Here is a 13,776-nt window from a genome sequence, read left to right as displayed (position 1 = left end):
CGCAACACGTGCAAACTGTGCAAACAACTCACTCATCGTGACGCCGACGTTATCCATCGAGCCAAACCCAGCTCAGGACTAGCGGCCAGCGGTCCCTCCAGCTGCTCAACCGACGTTCACGCCGTCCCACTGCCAGCACCGAGCGCCGGGCATTCCCGCGCTACTTGGCCCGGGCTCTGACACTTAACGAGGCGGTGAGAATTTTAGGCGCACGGGACGAGCGAGGGTGAGTGCGCCCCTCCCTCCCACTCCACCCCCCTCGATCTCAGGGACAGAGCGGGGCCGCCTGGTCGTTCGCCGTCGCCCGCGGTGGCGGCATCCCAGAAGTCGAGCGACCGGCTCCCCAGACCGCGGGTTGATGATTACGATGATGATTAGTGTCACTGGACCATACCCGCAACATGAGGGATATCATGAGGAGGGTTTCGAGAATTCCAATGATATCTGAGGTTTAGCGAGAGCAAGTTGATTCATACTTCATGCGAAAACAACGGGGACATAAACAGGAGGCACACAGGACAGGTGAGCGCCTGTCCTGTGTGCCTCCTGTTTATGTCCCCGTTTCTTAGCGCTCGTTTGTTTCGCATCATATCTGGCGTTTAAAGTCCCAAAAAACCATGATATGATTATGAGCAGCGGAGCGCTCCGGAAATTTCCACCATCTAGTGTTCTTTAACGTGCACTGACATCGCACAGTACACGGGCCTCTAGCATTTCGTCTCCATCTAAACGCGACCGCCGCGGCCGGGATCGAACCTGCGACCTTCGGGTCAGCAGCCGAGCAACGTAACCGCTACACCACTGCGGTGCTGGAAACGCTGTTGTTTTTCTCTGATTAGTCGTCTCCAGCGCCGCAACAAGCAAATTCAGCGCTCTTTACTGCGTATAGGTGTGCTTAATAATGAATGGTCATCGCTCGCGCTTTGGCACATCGATATTGTAAGTGTGGCCAATCCCCCTCGTGGGTATGAGCCAGTCTCCTTAAGGCAAACAAACAAACAAACAGAAGAGGAACAGGAGTATAACTGCGCGTTACTCTCTCATGCCAGAAGAGTAACATTCCACTCTCTCAGAGAAAGGTGGAGTATAAGGCACGTTCCACTGAATCCTTTCATACAGAGTTACCAATGCATTTCACTCCACCCGATGCTTTGCGAGTGTAAAGCAACGCTCTAAAGAGTAACTCGGCTTTTTTACTCCTGCGATGCCCTCGCCAGTGTTTAGAGTGCGAACGCACTGACAAGGACACAGGAAGACGACACACCGCTGGAAGCTTTCTTCTTGAGCAATCGCACAATAATTGCAGGATTGCTTTGATATATTATCTATTACTTCCTTTTATTTTTCTTTCTTATCAATAAGCATTCACATACTTATTAATAAGAAAGAAAAACATGCACAAACGGAAAGAAAAAGGGACAGCGACCGTTCTGGATGTCCCTTTTCTTTCCGTGTATGCACGTTTTTTTTCTATTTCGTTTAAGCGCTCTGAATTAAAAAATGCGTCAAAATTCAGTATTCCAACTATCCAGCAAACTGCTTTAAGCATTATTCAAGTTATCATCGACACCTTAAGGTACGAAGTCTCAGCCAATCTCCCAAAGTGGGTATGTGCCACAGTGTTGAGGAAACGAGCAAACAAACAAACCTTTCTTCCCGTGTCCTTGTCAGTGCGCTTGGCTGGTGGAAGCCCTCCTCGCGATGTGCAACCAACTAGCTCAGGCAAGCGCTATTTTCACGAGGGATTAGCCGACAGGCGGGCGGCACAAAAGGGGGGACATCGAGAGGAATAAATAGTGGTAATACAGCAGGAGGAAATTAAAGCTGGAAATCGCATTTAACTTCTTTCCACTAATGCTTAACAGTATAGACGCAAGAAGCACATGCCGTACAGCAACTAATTCAAAGCGGCAAAAAGAAGTAAAAGAAGAAATCCACGGCCTCCAATGGAACGTCCCATTTTGTCTATTTATATTCAAATGATATCGCACAACTCAAACAAAATCTACAAATCCATCGCATATCTGACCAACTCTACATATACTTATCTCTTTATTAAAGCGCCTTCATTCACTTCTGCATGTCAGTTTAGATGTAGATGTAGCACAGTGATGATGATAATGGTGCTCCTGGGATGACTGGCACCTACCCAATCAGGGCGCATGCTCCATTTTGACCACTTCTTTCTTCTCACTGGGCTGATTCTGTTGCCAACATCACATCTCTGTAGTCTATATATTTCTTCGATATTATGTTGTCGACTTCCTCACCTCTTGTTCTGTTTGACTCGTCTACCAAGTGGAACAAACACATGTTCGCGTACCCAGTGACGATGATCAACCACGCAGTGGTATGGGCCAAGACTCGGGCGGCTTGGCCCAAGTTCGTCTATACGGGCACAAAGCCAGCGGGACAAGTCTGGAAGACCAAGGCGTGGTACGACCGGGAAGACAGCAGCCAGTATCGGGAAATCAGGAGTAAGAGTCAAAAGTTTCACCTAAAATATGGTAAAACAAAAGAACCCACGCACTTTCAAAATAAATTAAATCAAACTCGTAATTTGCGTACTGACGTTGGCTGTGAGGAGCTGGGCGGCCTATCTTTCTTCTTTCTCTCTGTTTTTTCTATCTATCTATCTATCTATCTATCTATCTATCTATCTATCTATCTATCTATCTATCTATCTATCTATCTATCTATCTATCTATCTATCTATCTATCTATCTATCTATCTATCTATCTATCTGTCTATCTGTCTGTCTGTCTGTCTGTCTGTCTATCTATCTATCTATCTATCTATCTATCTATCTATCTATCTATCTATCTATCTATCTATCTATCTATCTATCTATCTATCTATCTATCTATCTATCTATCTATCTATCTATCTATCTATCTATCTATCTATCTCCTTATGTTTCCCGCTCTTTCTCTTTCTGTCTTGCTCTCTCTTTTTTTTATATCTCTTTTTGTGTATGTCTTTTTGCTGTATCTTTCTCTCTCTGTCTATTTTTTTCTTTGTCCTATCTTTTTCTGTGTTTTTTTCCCTTTCTTTCTCTCTATTTCTCTCGTTCTAGTTTTTTCTATCTCTTTGCACTGTTTCTCTCGCTCATCGGAGTGAGTGCATCCCACGCCGGAAAAATCGGCGCACGTGTTCTGGGAGCGAAGAACATGAAGAAGACGAGGAGGAGGACAAAGGGAGCGCGTGCCGGTTTATGATGATGACAATTGATAAAATGTATCGAAGTATCTTAAGATACAATTGGGAAGTATCGTATCGGATACAATATTTCCGCAAGTATTTTGTATATGTATCTCAATTACTTCTTGCCCGAGTATCTTGTATCGTATCGCGATACAATTTCAATGTATCCTTTCCCAGCCCTGCCAGAGCGCTATGAAGCTGCATCCGTGACTACACGTGCAAGCTATCTATATATGTACGCTCATGAGGCGGCGGCTAGGATCACCCAGCCAGGAATTGAGATATTGAACGACTACAGATAATAAAATTTGCGCAAGAAAATAAAGAACAAACAACGAAAAGGAAATAGAATTGAAGCAATAAGCTTCATAGAAACTTCACTGTCGCTCTTCGGCAGGTGCTCCGCTGAGGATTCAACAACGGCATTAGCAGAATCATACGAGGGCTGTTGCACACCTAGGGTAAACGGTGCAGGGGATAGGTCAGTGTGACCTTTCTGACCAAATATACATTGTTATATTTAATTATCGTACCGCGAACAGAGCCGTCCCGCACGTGTGCTGATGTGTCCCTTTCGCTCAGGGACTAAGGGTCATATTATGCACCGGTATACCACGGCTTTCTTGGTGTTTACTTTCTTTTAACTGTTAAGCTGTTAAGTTCTTAAAAGTACCCAAACTACCGAGCCTCGGCTCGGCTAACATCAAACGACCCGACCAAAACGATACGCGCTGACGGGAAAATACTCCTTATATCAGGAACTTCCACCCGTCGTTTGATATGCGTTACGATACCGCATACAACATCGCCACCAAAAACATGGTAGGTGTTTATACAAGGGTCACGTGACCTTTAGCGGGTCCCAACGCAAGAACAAATCGCGCGCCGTCCAGAAGACGAAGTATTGACGACGAGTGTCGCATAGATGCGCAGTCAGCGGATGCACCAGTCACAGCGCGGCAAATTTGACCGGGGAGGCGGGCCACACTCGTCAATCTTAGATTTCCTTGAGGCTGTGCCCGGCGACGGACAGTCTCATTCGCTGGAAGGACCCGTTGGGCGCGTCCTCGGCACGTTCCTCGACGGACGCGGAGAGTTTCTGAAGGGCGCGCCGTTCCTCCATGTCGGCGAAACAGGGCGGAGGCTTGCGACCGTCGGGAGTCGCGTCGCACACAACCTGCGGCGGCGAGGTTGTGTCGTCAAGGCGCATTAACGCTCGTTTGGCAGTGTCAGCTCTATTTAAGAGCACTCTCGAACATGCGTGCATTGTGCTATACCTGTGGGGGCGTCCATATTATCCATCGGTTCCCACGTCCCACGTCCCAAGGCTCTGCAGGACTTTATGCAAGTCCTGCAGAGCGCGTCTCTGCGCACAGCGGGCAGCTCCCACGTCGGGACAGAAAGGCAAAGCCCATCAGCCTCTTCGCGGGCCTGCTGGACAGCCCAGAGTTGGTTGGCCGGAAGTGGGCTGCGGAGAGCTGCCTCCCACCTGGCCGAGGTGGTATCGAAAGAAAAGCGCGATTCGGTGCGCCACCAGAGCATGTGTTCGAGTGGAGCTATCTCCCCACACAGGGTGCAGGCACCAGTCATGTGGCTATCAGGGTAGATCGCATGCAAGAGATGAGGATTCGGGTACGTCCTCGTTTGCAAGAGTCTGAGAGTGAGCGGCCCTGTTGAGTCGCTGGTGCGGAAGAGGATAAGCTCTACGTGCGAGGTAAAAGTGCTGAGTAATCTCGCTGTATATGGATGGAACGTCTCGGTTCACCCCGCCCCCCACGCGTCACTGCCAGGGACCTGCACGGTAGGTGAGCTAGATCTCGCGCAGCCTCGTGAGCCGACTCGTTGAGGTTGAGGGGTACCCCATTCCTCCCGCGGTTCCTGGACCGATGGACGTGGGAGACGTGGGAGCTGCCCGCTGTGCGCTGAGACGCGCTCTACAGGACTTGCATAAAGTTATCCATCCATCCATCCTCCTATCCTCAACCCCAGCCAGTCGCGATGGACTCAACTCTATAGCCTGGACGACCACAGCGACAGCTGGTGTACCTGGCTCGCACAGCAGCCAAGGCTTAAGAAGCACCGTACTAAGGGCCCCACGCGACTGACTTCAATCACTCTCAGCAAAGTTTGCTGCTGCTGCTGCTGCTGCTGCTGCTGCTGCTGCTACTACTACTACTACTTCTACTGCTACCACTACCACTGGTACTCCTACAACAACAACCACTACTGCAGTATAGAGTAGTTTATTAGTAGTAGTAAGCTACTACTATTACTGCATGGTGCACTGCTAATACTGCTCGATCGGAGTATATTCCCGCGCCCGCTTCACTAACAAAGGTGCATGAAAACTTACACTGCATTTGAAATGTTAGTTGACGCTCTTCGTCTAGTCTGACTACATACACCTACTGACAGTTTCTTCTTCTTTCTTTTGTTTTTATATTAGCGTGATTTTAATTTCACACGAGCATCTCACTACGAAGCTGACACACGTAATTTCCTAAAGCGCAGCACAAGTGCTCCGAGATCACAGGGACGGCGCGTTGCTCAGCATCGGAGATCTCGGAGGCTCCCAATGCTGCTCGGCTCCGCGCTCAACGCCACTCGAAAGACGGCACAGATTGAAAAGTGCTCAAGTATCATCTCGAAGCGAGGAGTCGCTAACCTGTAGGAGGTCTGTCTGCGCCATGGCCTGCTGTTCGTCGTTGTGCACGCCGTTGATGACGATCCAGGGCACGTAGTGGTGCGGGGGATCAAGATTCCACGTGCGCTCGCCCATCTCGTCCTGCACATATTGCCCGTCATATTATCACACTCTTTTCAGAAGACACACGGTGCGAAAGAGCCGGTGTCCAATAAGACTTGCGACGCGTGCGAAAGGTGCAGTCGAACTCTGCGACAGGTTGTTGTACGATGGATCGCGTGTTGAATTGCGCAACATGTCTCCTGCTTGTTGACGCGAGACCACGCGCATAAAAAGGGGGACGGGGGCTGTGCTACCCTAATCATCTATAGGGGGGACGCCAAGTAAGCCTCATATCTTTACTCAGTCATACCTTTCCAGTTAATGGTGCAAGGTTATGACCATGCAGATTTCTGACGATAATGGTGGCCGAGGACTCCCGATGTTGCATTCCAAGAACGGTCTATATCTTCTCATCTCTACCCCCGGAAACCCAGAGACCAAAGGCTGACCGTGAGAAGGATGTCATCGCCTCATTTCATTGTTGTATCCATTGCGAAGCTTTTCGTTTGGAAACTAGATCAAGCGAGTGGGGGGAGGGGGGCTGCGGTGAAATTTGGCCCTCTCTAATGGACAACCCCGCGCACTCCTATGGTCACACACTATTGGGAGCTGCTCCAGATCGGACAGTAGTTGTCTTGCTAGATGCTCTTGTCGGTACAAATGCGCGGCAGGCCCATCGATCACCGTTACAGACCGCTCGACATTTGCTGGGTGCGACTGTGGGTACGACTTTCTCATGTACGGCTTTTGACGATGTGTTGTGCGCTATACTGTTGACACGACTGTCGTCGGTATTGCGGCTATGCGACAGTCCGTATCCCTAGAGGTTTCTAAAAAGGTTCTGACAAGCATATATAGCGTGCGCAAGATCCTCTATTAGGGGGGGTGGGGGTGGGGGGAGTCAATTGGGGCAGAGTTTGGAAGTAAACAGTTGTTGAAATCGCCAGGGGGTTCTCAGCCCCCATTATCGTCGAAAACTTGCATGACCATGACTATGCACTTTAAACAATGACGGGACTTGTCCGATTGAGCGGCGAAGGTATGGGACTGACTTGGCGCCCCCCTGAGATGATTAGGGGGAGCCCTCCGCCTCCTCCCGGCTCTTCCTTTGCGCACGCTTACGCAGACATATAACCTGTTAAGCCAGAAGTCTCAAACGCACGGCCCACGGACACCTCGCTAGCGGACCCCCGCGCATGTGGCGGTTTTCCTACCATATTTTTTTTCCTCAATAAGTTTGTTCATCAGCTACGTGGACGCGATTGGTCTCAATCATTTTTTTTTTCTTGAGACACCCCATGCGGCCACCATGCTGTAAAGCATAACCGTGGGACAAAAACTCTACATTTCAGAATCGGCGTCCAGGCTGCAGTCATTCCGGAGATCGGTATAGATATGTTTCTCGAAACCTTGCATCAAATCACCTTCAGAAGTAGAAACGCCTGCTTTCAAATGGCAACGTTAGCTGACATTTTGTCCAAGTTCCGCCTCCCCTCACCCTTCTGCTCCAACCTTCTTCACTGTCCCTAAATTTCGTGACTGCGGCCCGCTAGCTGAGGTGAGATTGAGACCGCTGTGTAGCCATTATATCCATGGCCTCAGATAATACTGGGCGTGGGCTCCGCGATTAGAAGCCACTTACTGGGCCGCACACTGAAAGCATACCTGCAGCACGCGTCCCTTGCCACCGTTGGCGCACCGCTGGATGGCGTTCCAGTTGCGCGCGATGCCCCGGGCGCACTCCCTGCCCGCCTGGTGAGGGCGCTCGGCCAGCGACATGCACGTGACGAAGGCGAGCGACAGGATGGTGTCGTTGAAGATGTTCGCCGCGCAAGTCTGCACCACGTTGCCGAAGCACTCGTCGGGCCCATGCTGGCAGCTGTACTTGTAGTCGGGCTCCTGGCGGCGGCCAACGGCGAAGCGCTCTCCGCGAGAGTTACTGGGAAGACGCGTTTACACGCGCTGTACAATAACGAACCGCGTTTCCGCAGAAGTTAAAATTTCTTTGTGTTTCAGCGCAAAGAAATACGACGACGCGAAAGAACACACGAGGACACAGCGCTTCTTGTCTTCCTTTGCGTCTTCAAGTTCCAGCCTTGAAGAAGACAAGTCCACTTGTCGAAACGTCCGCTCGAGCACCCACTCCCTGTATACGAATTTTTTCATTGCGTCTATGTGTTTCTTTGCGCTAACACATAAGAAATGCAGTACCAACTAACCCATCAGCCGGTTTTTATTGACGCTTAAATGGACACTAAAGAGAAAAATGAATTGTCTCATATTAGTAAATTACTCTTTAACAATTCCAAAATCACCACGCTTGACGCGAGAAGACGCTTGGTAATCGAGAAAACGCGGGTGGCGACGCCACTTTGAAATTCCCGCACCAAACGTCGTGACGTCATAGATTTTGACGGCATCTACTAGGTCCTACGTAATCCATAATCAGTAAAAATGAAGTACATTGTCCTCTGAGGGGGCCACTTAACATGCCAAGTTTCAGAAAATTTCGTGGAGCCAATGAGGCCAAAGTGCGAAAAATACACTTTGAAATCCCTGACGTCACGCGCGGAGAATTTCGGCGCGAATTTTACAATGAAACGTTGACCTTGATTTTCTCCTCTATTAATCATGGTGAAATTAACGAAGAATTCTCAGAATACAATTTATCAATCTAAACCTATTCATTGCTTCACTTTAGTGTCGCTTTAAAATTATTAGCATTTCCCTGAATGCAAGTTCGAATCGGGAAGTGGAAGTGCACTGAGCCACCACGTCCGCGCATGCCACCGAATTTCACTCTATTACTTCTAAAATGTGCTGTGGTAAGACATCGAGAGCCTCGTGAAATAAGGCCACAACACGAACGTGCCTCCGTGTTCGTTAGAAGTATGTATTCGTTGCATGTTGGTATCGGTACGCAACATAGGATATATCCTTCGTTATATCCAATAATTTGTTATATCGGGGTAATTGCTCTAGAAAAGACAGGGTGGTGGTTACGGTTGTACTGCATACTTTCTGTATTGGCAGTGCCTCCAGTAGGTGGTCAAACAAGGATCTTATTCCTCGACTCCAATGTAACCACGTTTTATACGTTTCGTATAAAACGTGGTTACACTGCGCATAGTTGGAGAAACCAAATTTCGTTTTGATGTTCTTTCTGGCATACCAAGGCTCGTCGTAGCGATAAGAATGCATGGCCTATCTCAAACTCTCGATGCGCGCAGAAAACGTTGCCCTAGATCTCTTTCTCGCAGAAGGCCTTCTTCACAGAACACCACATTCAATCCGACAAGAACACGGCCAATCTTGACTTCGTAAACGTCGCGGTCGTATGTGAGATCTGCTGAGTTGGCCAGAATCTCTGGTTCACATACGGCTTTTCTTGCTGCTGCTCCTTGAAGGCGTTGCCGAACGGCACGAGCTGGACGTCCATGAGGTAGCCGACGCGCACGTACGTCGGCCACAGCTGCTCGGTGATGAACGCGATGCTGTACGGGCAGAGCGACTCGTAGTACAGCTGGATGCGCGCCGTCTTGGGAATTTGCGAGAAGTCGACGCGACGCCGGCGCACGAAGCCCTGCATCGCGCGCCCGCAGCAGGCGACCGCGGACAGCACCGCTAGCCATAGCAGAAGCCGCGACGTCCGCACGACGCCGACGCCGCCGCCTTGATCGCGCAAACGCGGAGCCATGACGACAGCCACGCCACCACCAACTTTGTCATCGGGCAGCTCCTCAGTGGGGCGGTCGCCGCACCACGATGATGGGTCGTGCGACCGTTCGCCTCCTCCGGTATGGCGGCTACCGCAGAGCGGCTTGCGACGAGGCCCGCCGAGCGTGTTGTCCTGTACCCGCAGGTCCCAGCGCTGCTTGGCACTCCATGCGTGAATGTCGTTGTCGGTGCGGCTTGTGGGTCGCTGTTCTTGTTGTTGTCCTTTGAGCATGGCTCATACCCAATGCAGGGGATTGGCCTAGTAGTGGGTACATTCTTCTATTATATTCTGTAGTGTAACATTCCTAGATGGATGGATGAATAAACTTTATTTTGGTCCCTCGGAATGCGCCCTAGCACGTTGCGGGCCGCTCCCACGTCGGAACAGAAAGACTAAGTCTCTCTGCTGCTTCGCGGGCCCGTTAGACTGCCCATAGCTGCTCTTCGAGCCCGGAGCTGGTAATAGCAGCCTCCCATTTTGATGGCGCGATGAAGCACCAATTATCAATACTGAAATATCGTTACGTTGTCGTGATGGTGAAGAAAAGCAGCGCACAGTCGGTAAAGATAAATTGTTTTATTGGGCAAACTTGTGCCCAGTAAAGGAAATACTCAGAGTACAAGCGACACTCGCTGTACAAAGATAACGGCGAGCACAGACGTCGGGCGTCGACTAATCCCCTCATCTATGAAATGCGTCGGCCTTTTATACATGACTTATCGAACCGTCCAGCGTTATCGTTGGCGCTCGCGTTATAGATCTGGAATAAGCTTGGTCACTCGCGGCATGCGCGTAATCTTGACAGAACAGTGTGAAACAATCGCGAAGTTTCTAAACATTGCGGCGCCGACTGCGACGAGTGGTGGTAACGGTTTTTGTGAGTGAAACCCGATCACATCAAATGTAAAGAAATAAGCGCGCGTGGCAATATCTAAAGCCGGAGAATTTAGCGAGATATTCTTTTAGTCGCAGTGATGAATTCCTCAATGGCGAAGAAAACATCCCTGCGGTTGTATCCCATGGAGAGTAGCGGCCACAAAAGAAAGAATAGGCGGTTCTGATAATTCCAGGCCCAGGTTTCGGAGAGGTACCCGCCACGGAGGTCTAGTGGTACGGTGCTCGACTGCTGACCAGAAGGTCGCGGGACAGAATCCCGGCCGCGGCCGCCGCATTTTCGACAGAGGCGATAGGCCCGCGTACTTTCACGTAAAAAAAAAAAAAAAACCCGGATGGTCGAAATTTCCGGAGCCCTCCACTACGGCGTCCATCGCAATCATATCGTGGTTTTTCGACGTTAAACCCCAACAATTATTAGCTTTCGACGAGGTGGTACTATTATTCTTTTCCTCATTGTCGTGAGCCGGCGACAGGATAGGAAGAGTCCTCTCCTTCCGATTACAGAAGAGGCACAGAGGGCAAGTCACTAAACCCGATCAAATGCAAGTAAAAATTGAGGGAGGGAACTTATGCGTTGCGATCTGACTATGTTTGCTTTTTTTTTTTCGGGGGGGGGGGGGAGGGCATGGGGGAGGAGGGCAGGTGAACATTAGGAGGGTGTTACCGCCAGTATAAATGTTTGCCAGTATAAATGCAGGCCCTTGTTTACACCTTCACTCACGAGCGTTCTCGCGCTACCTGAGGGGAAACGTCCGCTCTGCTTGTATCCAGAGTAAGCGCATTTCATATGGGGTACAATGGCCACCTGAAATGGAGCTAAACCTGGTAAAAGATAGTTAATCCCGCAAGAAAGATTTGTCAGCGCTACCTTCGTTTATGAAGTGCGAACAAACGTTTATTTGCTATGACCATGCGTCCAGGATGTTGTCCTGAAGAGTATCGACACACATCTTGGCATTACCACAGCTACCCGCTGTCATACTACCCCGGCCCATATAAGCAGGGCACTAAGTATATATCGCAAGTCGTATCACCTGGCGTTGCAGTGCCCAAAGTAATGGATGGCGGCGCAAATAATGCGCAGAATAATATCTAGGGAACAATACGAACAAAGAAACGCGCGTGAGAGTCCACAGTTTGCTTTGTTTCGTGTTGCGTTCACTCAAAGAAAAGCCTGCAGGCACTCACGTGCTATCTAAATCATAACTGATGATTGGCAGGGCGCTAAACTGGCTCCCGGTAAACACCGCCGAGGTTGTTCTTTGACGAACCGACCTCGGTCCCTGCACGTTGCGGTCTAAACGTCGTGCACGAGGACCATGGAGAAAACGGCAAAGTTCACGAATTATACAGACGCACCCTACTGCGCCTTCATTTTGTTTTTTACGCCGTTTGGCGGTTACTGTACCACGAACATATTCTTATCTATTGAATGTATCCCTTCTTTCGATCCATTCCATTCCCTTATGCCATATCCTTTCCTGAGCTCATACAAACTTGCCCTACGACACGACCTCATTATCCCCGTGACTTCATGATGAGCGATTCCTTTCCCCTGAACGAGCCCTAGGTGTCTTCAGGGAGCGTGAGGTCCTGACCATATTCCCGCATAAGAAGTTGCAATTATTCTTCATCAGTGTGTTTTTCCACACAAGGTCGTTAGGTATCCGTCAGCGCGTCATCTAAGATGTCTAGGCCCCTTTAAATGCGTCAGAAAGACAAAACACGTAATGAATGCAAAGGAAAAGCACACAAAACTTGTTCGCGCGTCTCTCTCCCCGTTCACGTCCGCTGCACGTTGGTTTCGTTCGCCGTCGCCCCCGTCAGTGCCGCTTCGGTGACGTTCAACCCTCGCAAGCCAAGCTGTCCCTCAGAAGAAGTGGCGTCCACCTCCGACCGCTGGGACCGCTGGCCCGGAACGCAAGCGCGCGGCACGGGATCGGCGAACATGGAACAGACCAGTCCTAAAAAGTCCGAGACCGCCCGCTTCTGGACGTCCTCGTCCTGCTTCCCGTTGACGACGACGAACGGGACGTACTGCACCGCGGGCCGGTGGGACGCCGTCTTGCGGCCCATCTTCAGCAGGAGCCGAGGTCCCGCTCGCGTCGACGTGCAGTGTTCAAGCGCCGACCAGCTGACGCCGACCCGCGACGAGCACGACTTGGCCACCTTGTGCGGAGTCGGCGACGACTCCATGCAGACGACGAACGCGAGCAGCTGGTAGGTGCCCCTGTAGAGCGACACAGCGCACGCCTGGATCATGTTGGCGACGCACTCGTTGTGGCCGTGCTGGCACGTGATCTCGGTCCTCTTGCGCCCGTCGGCGCCCACGGCCTCTTTCTTCAGGGCCATGCCGTAGGGCACGAGGTTGACGTTGAGCCGGTCGCTGAGCTTCAGGTAGGTCGGCCACAGCTGCGTCGTGATGAACTTGCGGCTGTACGGGCAGTGGGTCTCGTAGAATAGCTTGACCCTGACGCGATGCGACGGTCGGCCGCCGCCTCCGGAGGCGGCGTCGACGTCCGCGTAGGCGACCGCGGCCAGCTGACACAAGAGGCAGAGGGCGAGCACCGGAACGAACCACCGAGACGTCATGTTTCGTCGTCGTCTTTCTTTTTTTCTCAGAGCCGCATGCCTGCACGCGCTGGATACGGAATGGTTGTTCCATGGGCGACCCACGGTTCAGATCGAGTTTCGAATACTGAAAAATCGGGCGTCCGTGTCGACACATTTCGCTGCCCAACTAGAAATCACCTCATAGCGCCCACATAATTCTCTCCGCAATGCTGATTCTGCGGAGAACCAGGGTCGATCCTCTCGACATACAGTACTGCAGACAATCCCCATTGAAGCTCCCCAGCCCATAGCACACCAATGAGCTTTCGTGTAGAGACTTGGCCAGCTCTTACATTGTAGGTCAGCTTAAGGCTGATCGCGAGGGACCAGGAAGCGGTCCAAGCTCAAAGAACTCTGCATTCAGGACGCCTTTCGGCAGCTAGACTTCCAAAATAAGGATGTTTATTATCTCTCTCTCTTTCTCTCTCTCTCCGCATGTACTCACAATTATTGCTGTTTCATGACGTGGCAGGTGACTAATACGAAAGTTGTGGGTTCTGGCCCTACCGACGAAGGGGTGTTTTTTCGTCCACTTTAATTCATTTAAATTTATGTCATTTAATAATTGTTGAGGTTTAACGTCCCAAAACCACGATT

At 50.5% G+C, this 13,776-nt stretch overlaps 2 protein-coding genes across 2 annotated transcripts; both read right to left on the bottom strand.

The window, feature by feature from the left end:
* Positions 1 to 4,163: 4,163 nt before the first annotated feature.
* Positions 4,164 to 9,702, bottom strand: LOC119404908 (gamma-interferon-inducible lysosomal thiol reductase-like). The gene is made up of 4 exons (XM_037671600.2): positions 9,332 to 9,702; positions 7,617 to 7,890; positions 5,871 to 5,990; positions 4,164 to 4,382 (listed from the first exon to the last, which is right to left on the bottom strand). The coding sequence occupies exons 1-4, from the start codon at positions 9,646 to 9,648 to the stop codon at positions 4,203 to 4,205; spliced, it is 891 nt and encodes a 296-aa protein (XP_037527528.1). The 5' UTR covers positions 9,649 to 9,702; the 3' UTR covers positions 4,164 to 4,202.
* Positions 9,703 to 12,348: 2,646 nt separating this feature from the next.
* On the bottom strand, positions 12,349 to 13,173 carry LOC119405425 (gamma-interferon-inducible lysosomal thiol reductase-like). Its single transcript, XM_037672263.2, has one exon. It carries the CDS (start codon positions 13,156 to 13,158, stop codon positions 12,349 to 12,351), a length of 810 nt encoding a protein of 269 aa, XP_037528191.1. The 5' UTR covers positions 13,159 to 13,173.
* Positions 13,174 to 13,776: the final 603 nt, after the last annotated feature.

This window comes from Rhipicephalus sanguineus, chromosome 9 (assembly GCF_013339695.2).
Source record: "Rhipicephalus sanguineus isolate Rsan-2018 chromosome 9, BIME_Rsan_1.4, whole genome shotgun sequence".
Taxonomy (NCBI): Eukaryota; Metazoa; Arthropoda; class Arachnida; order Ixodida; family Ixodidae; genus Rhipicephalus; species Rhipicephalus sanguineus.
This window is presented reverse-complemented; position numbering and strand designations above follow the sequence as displayed.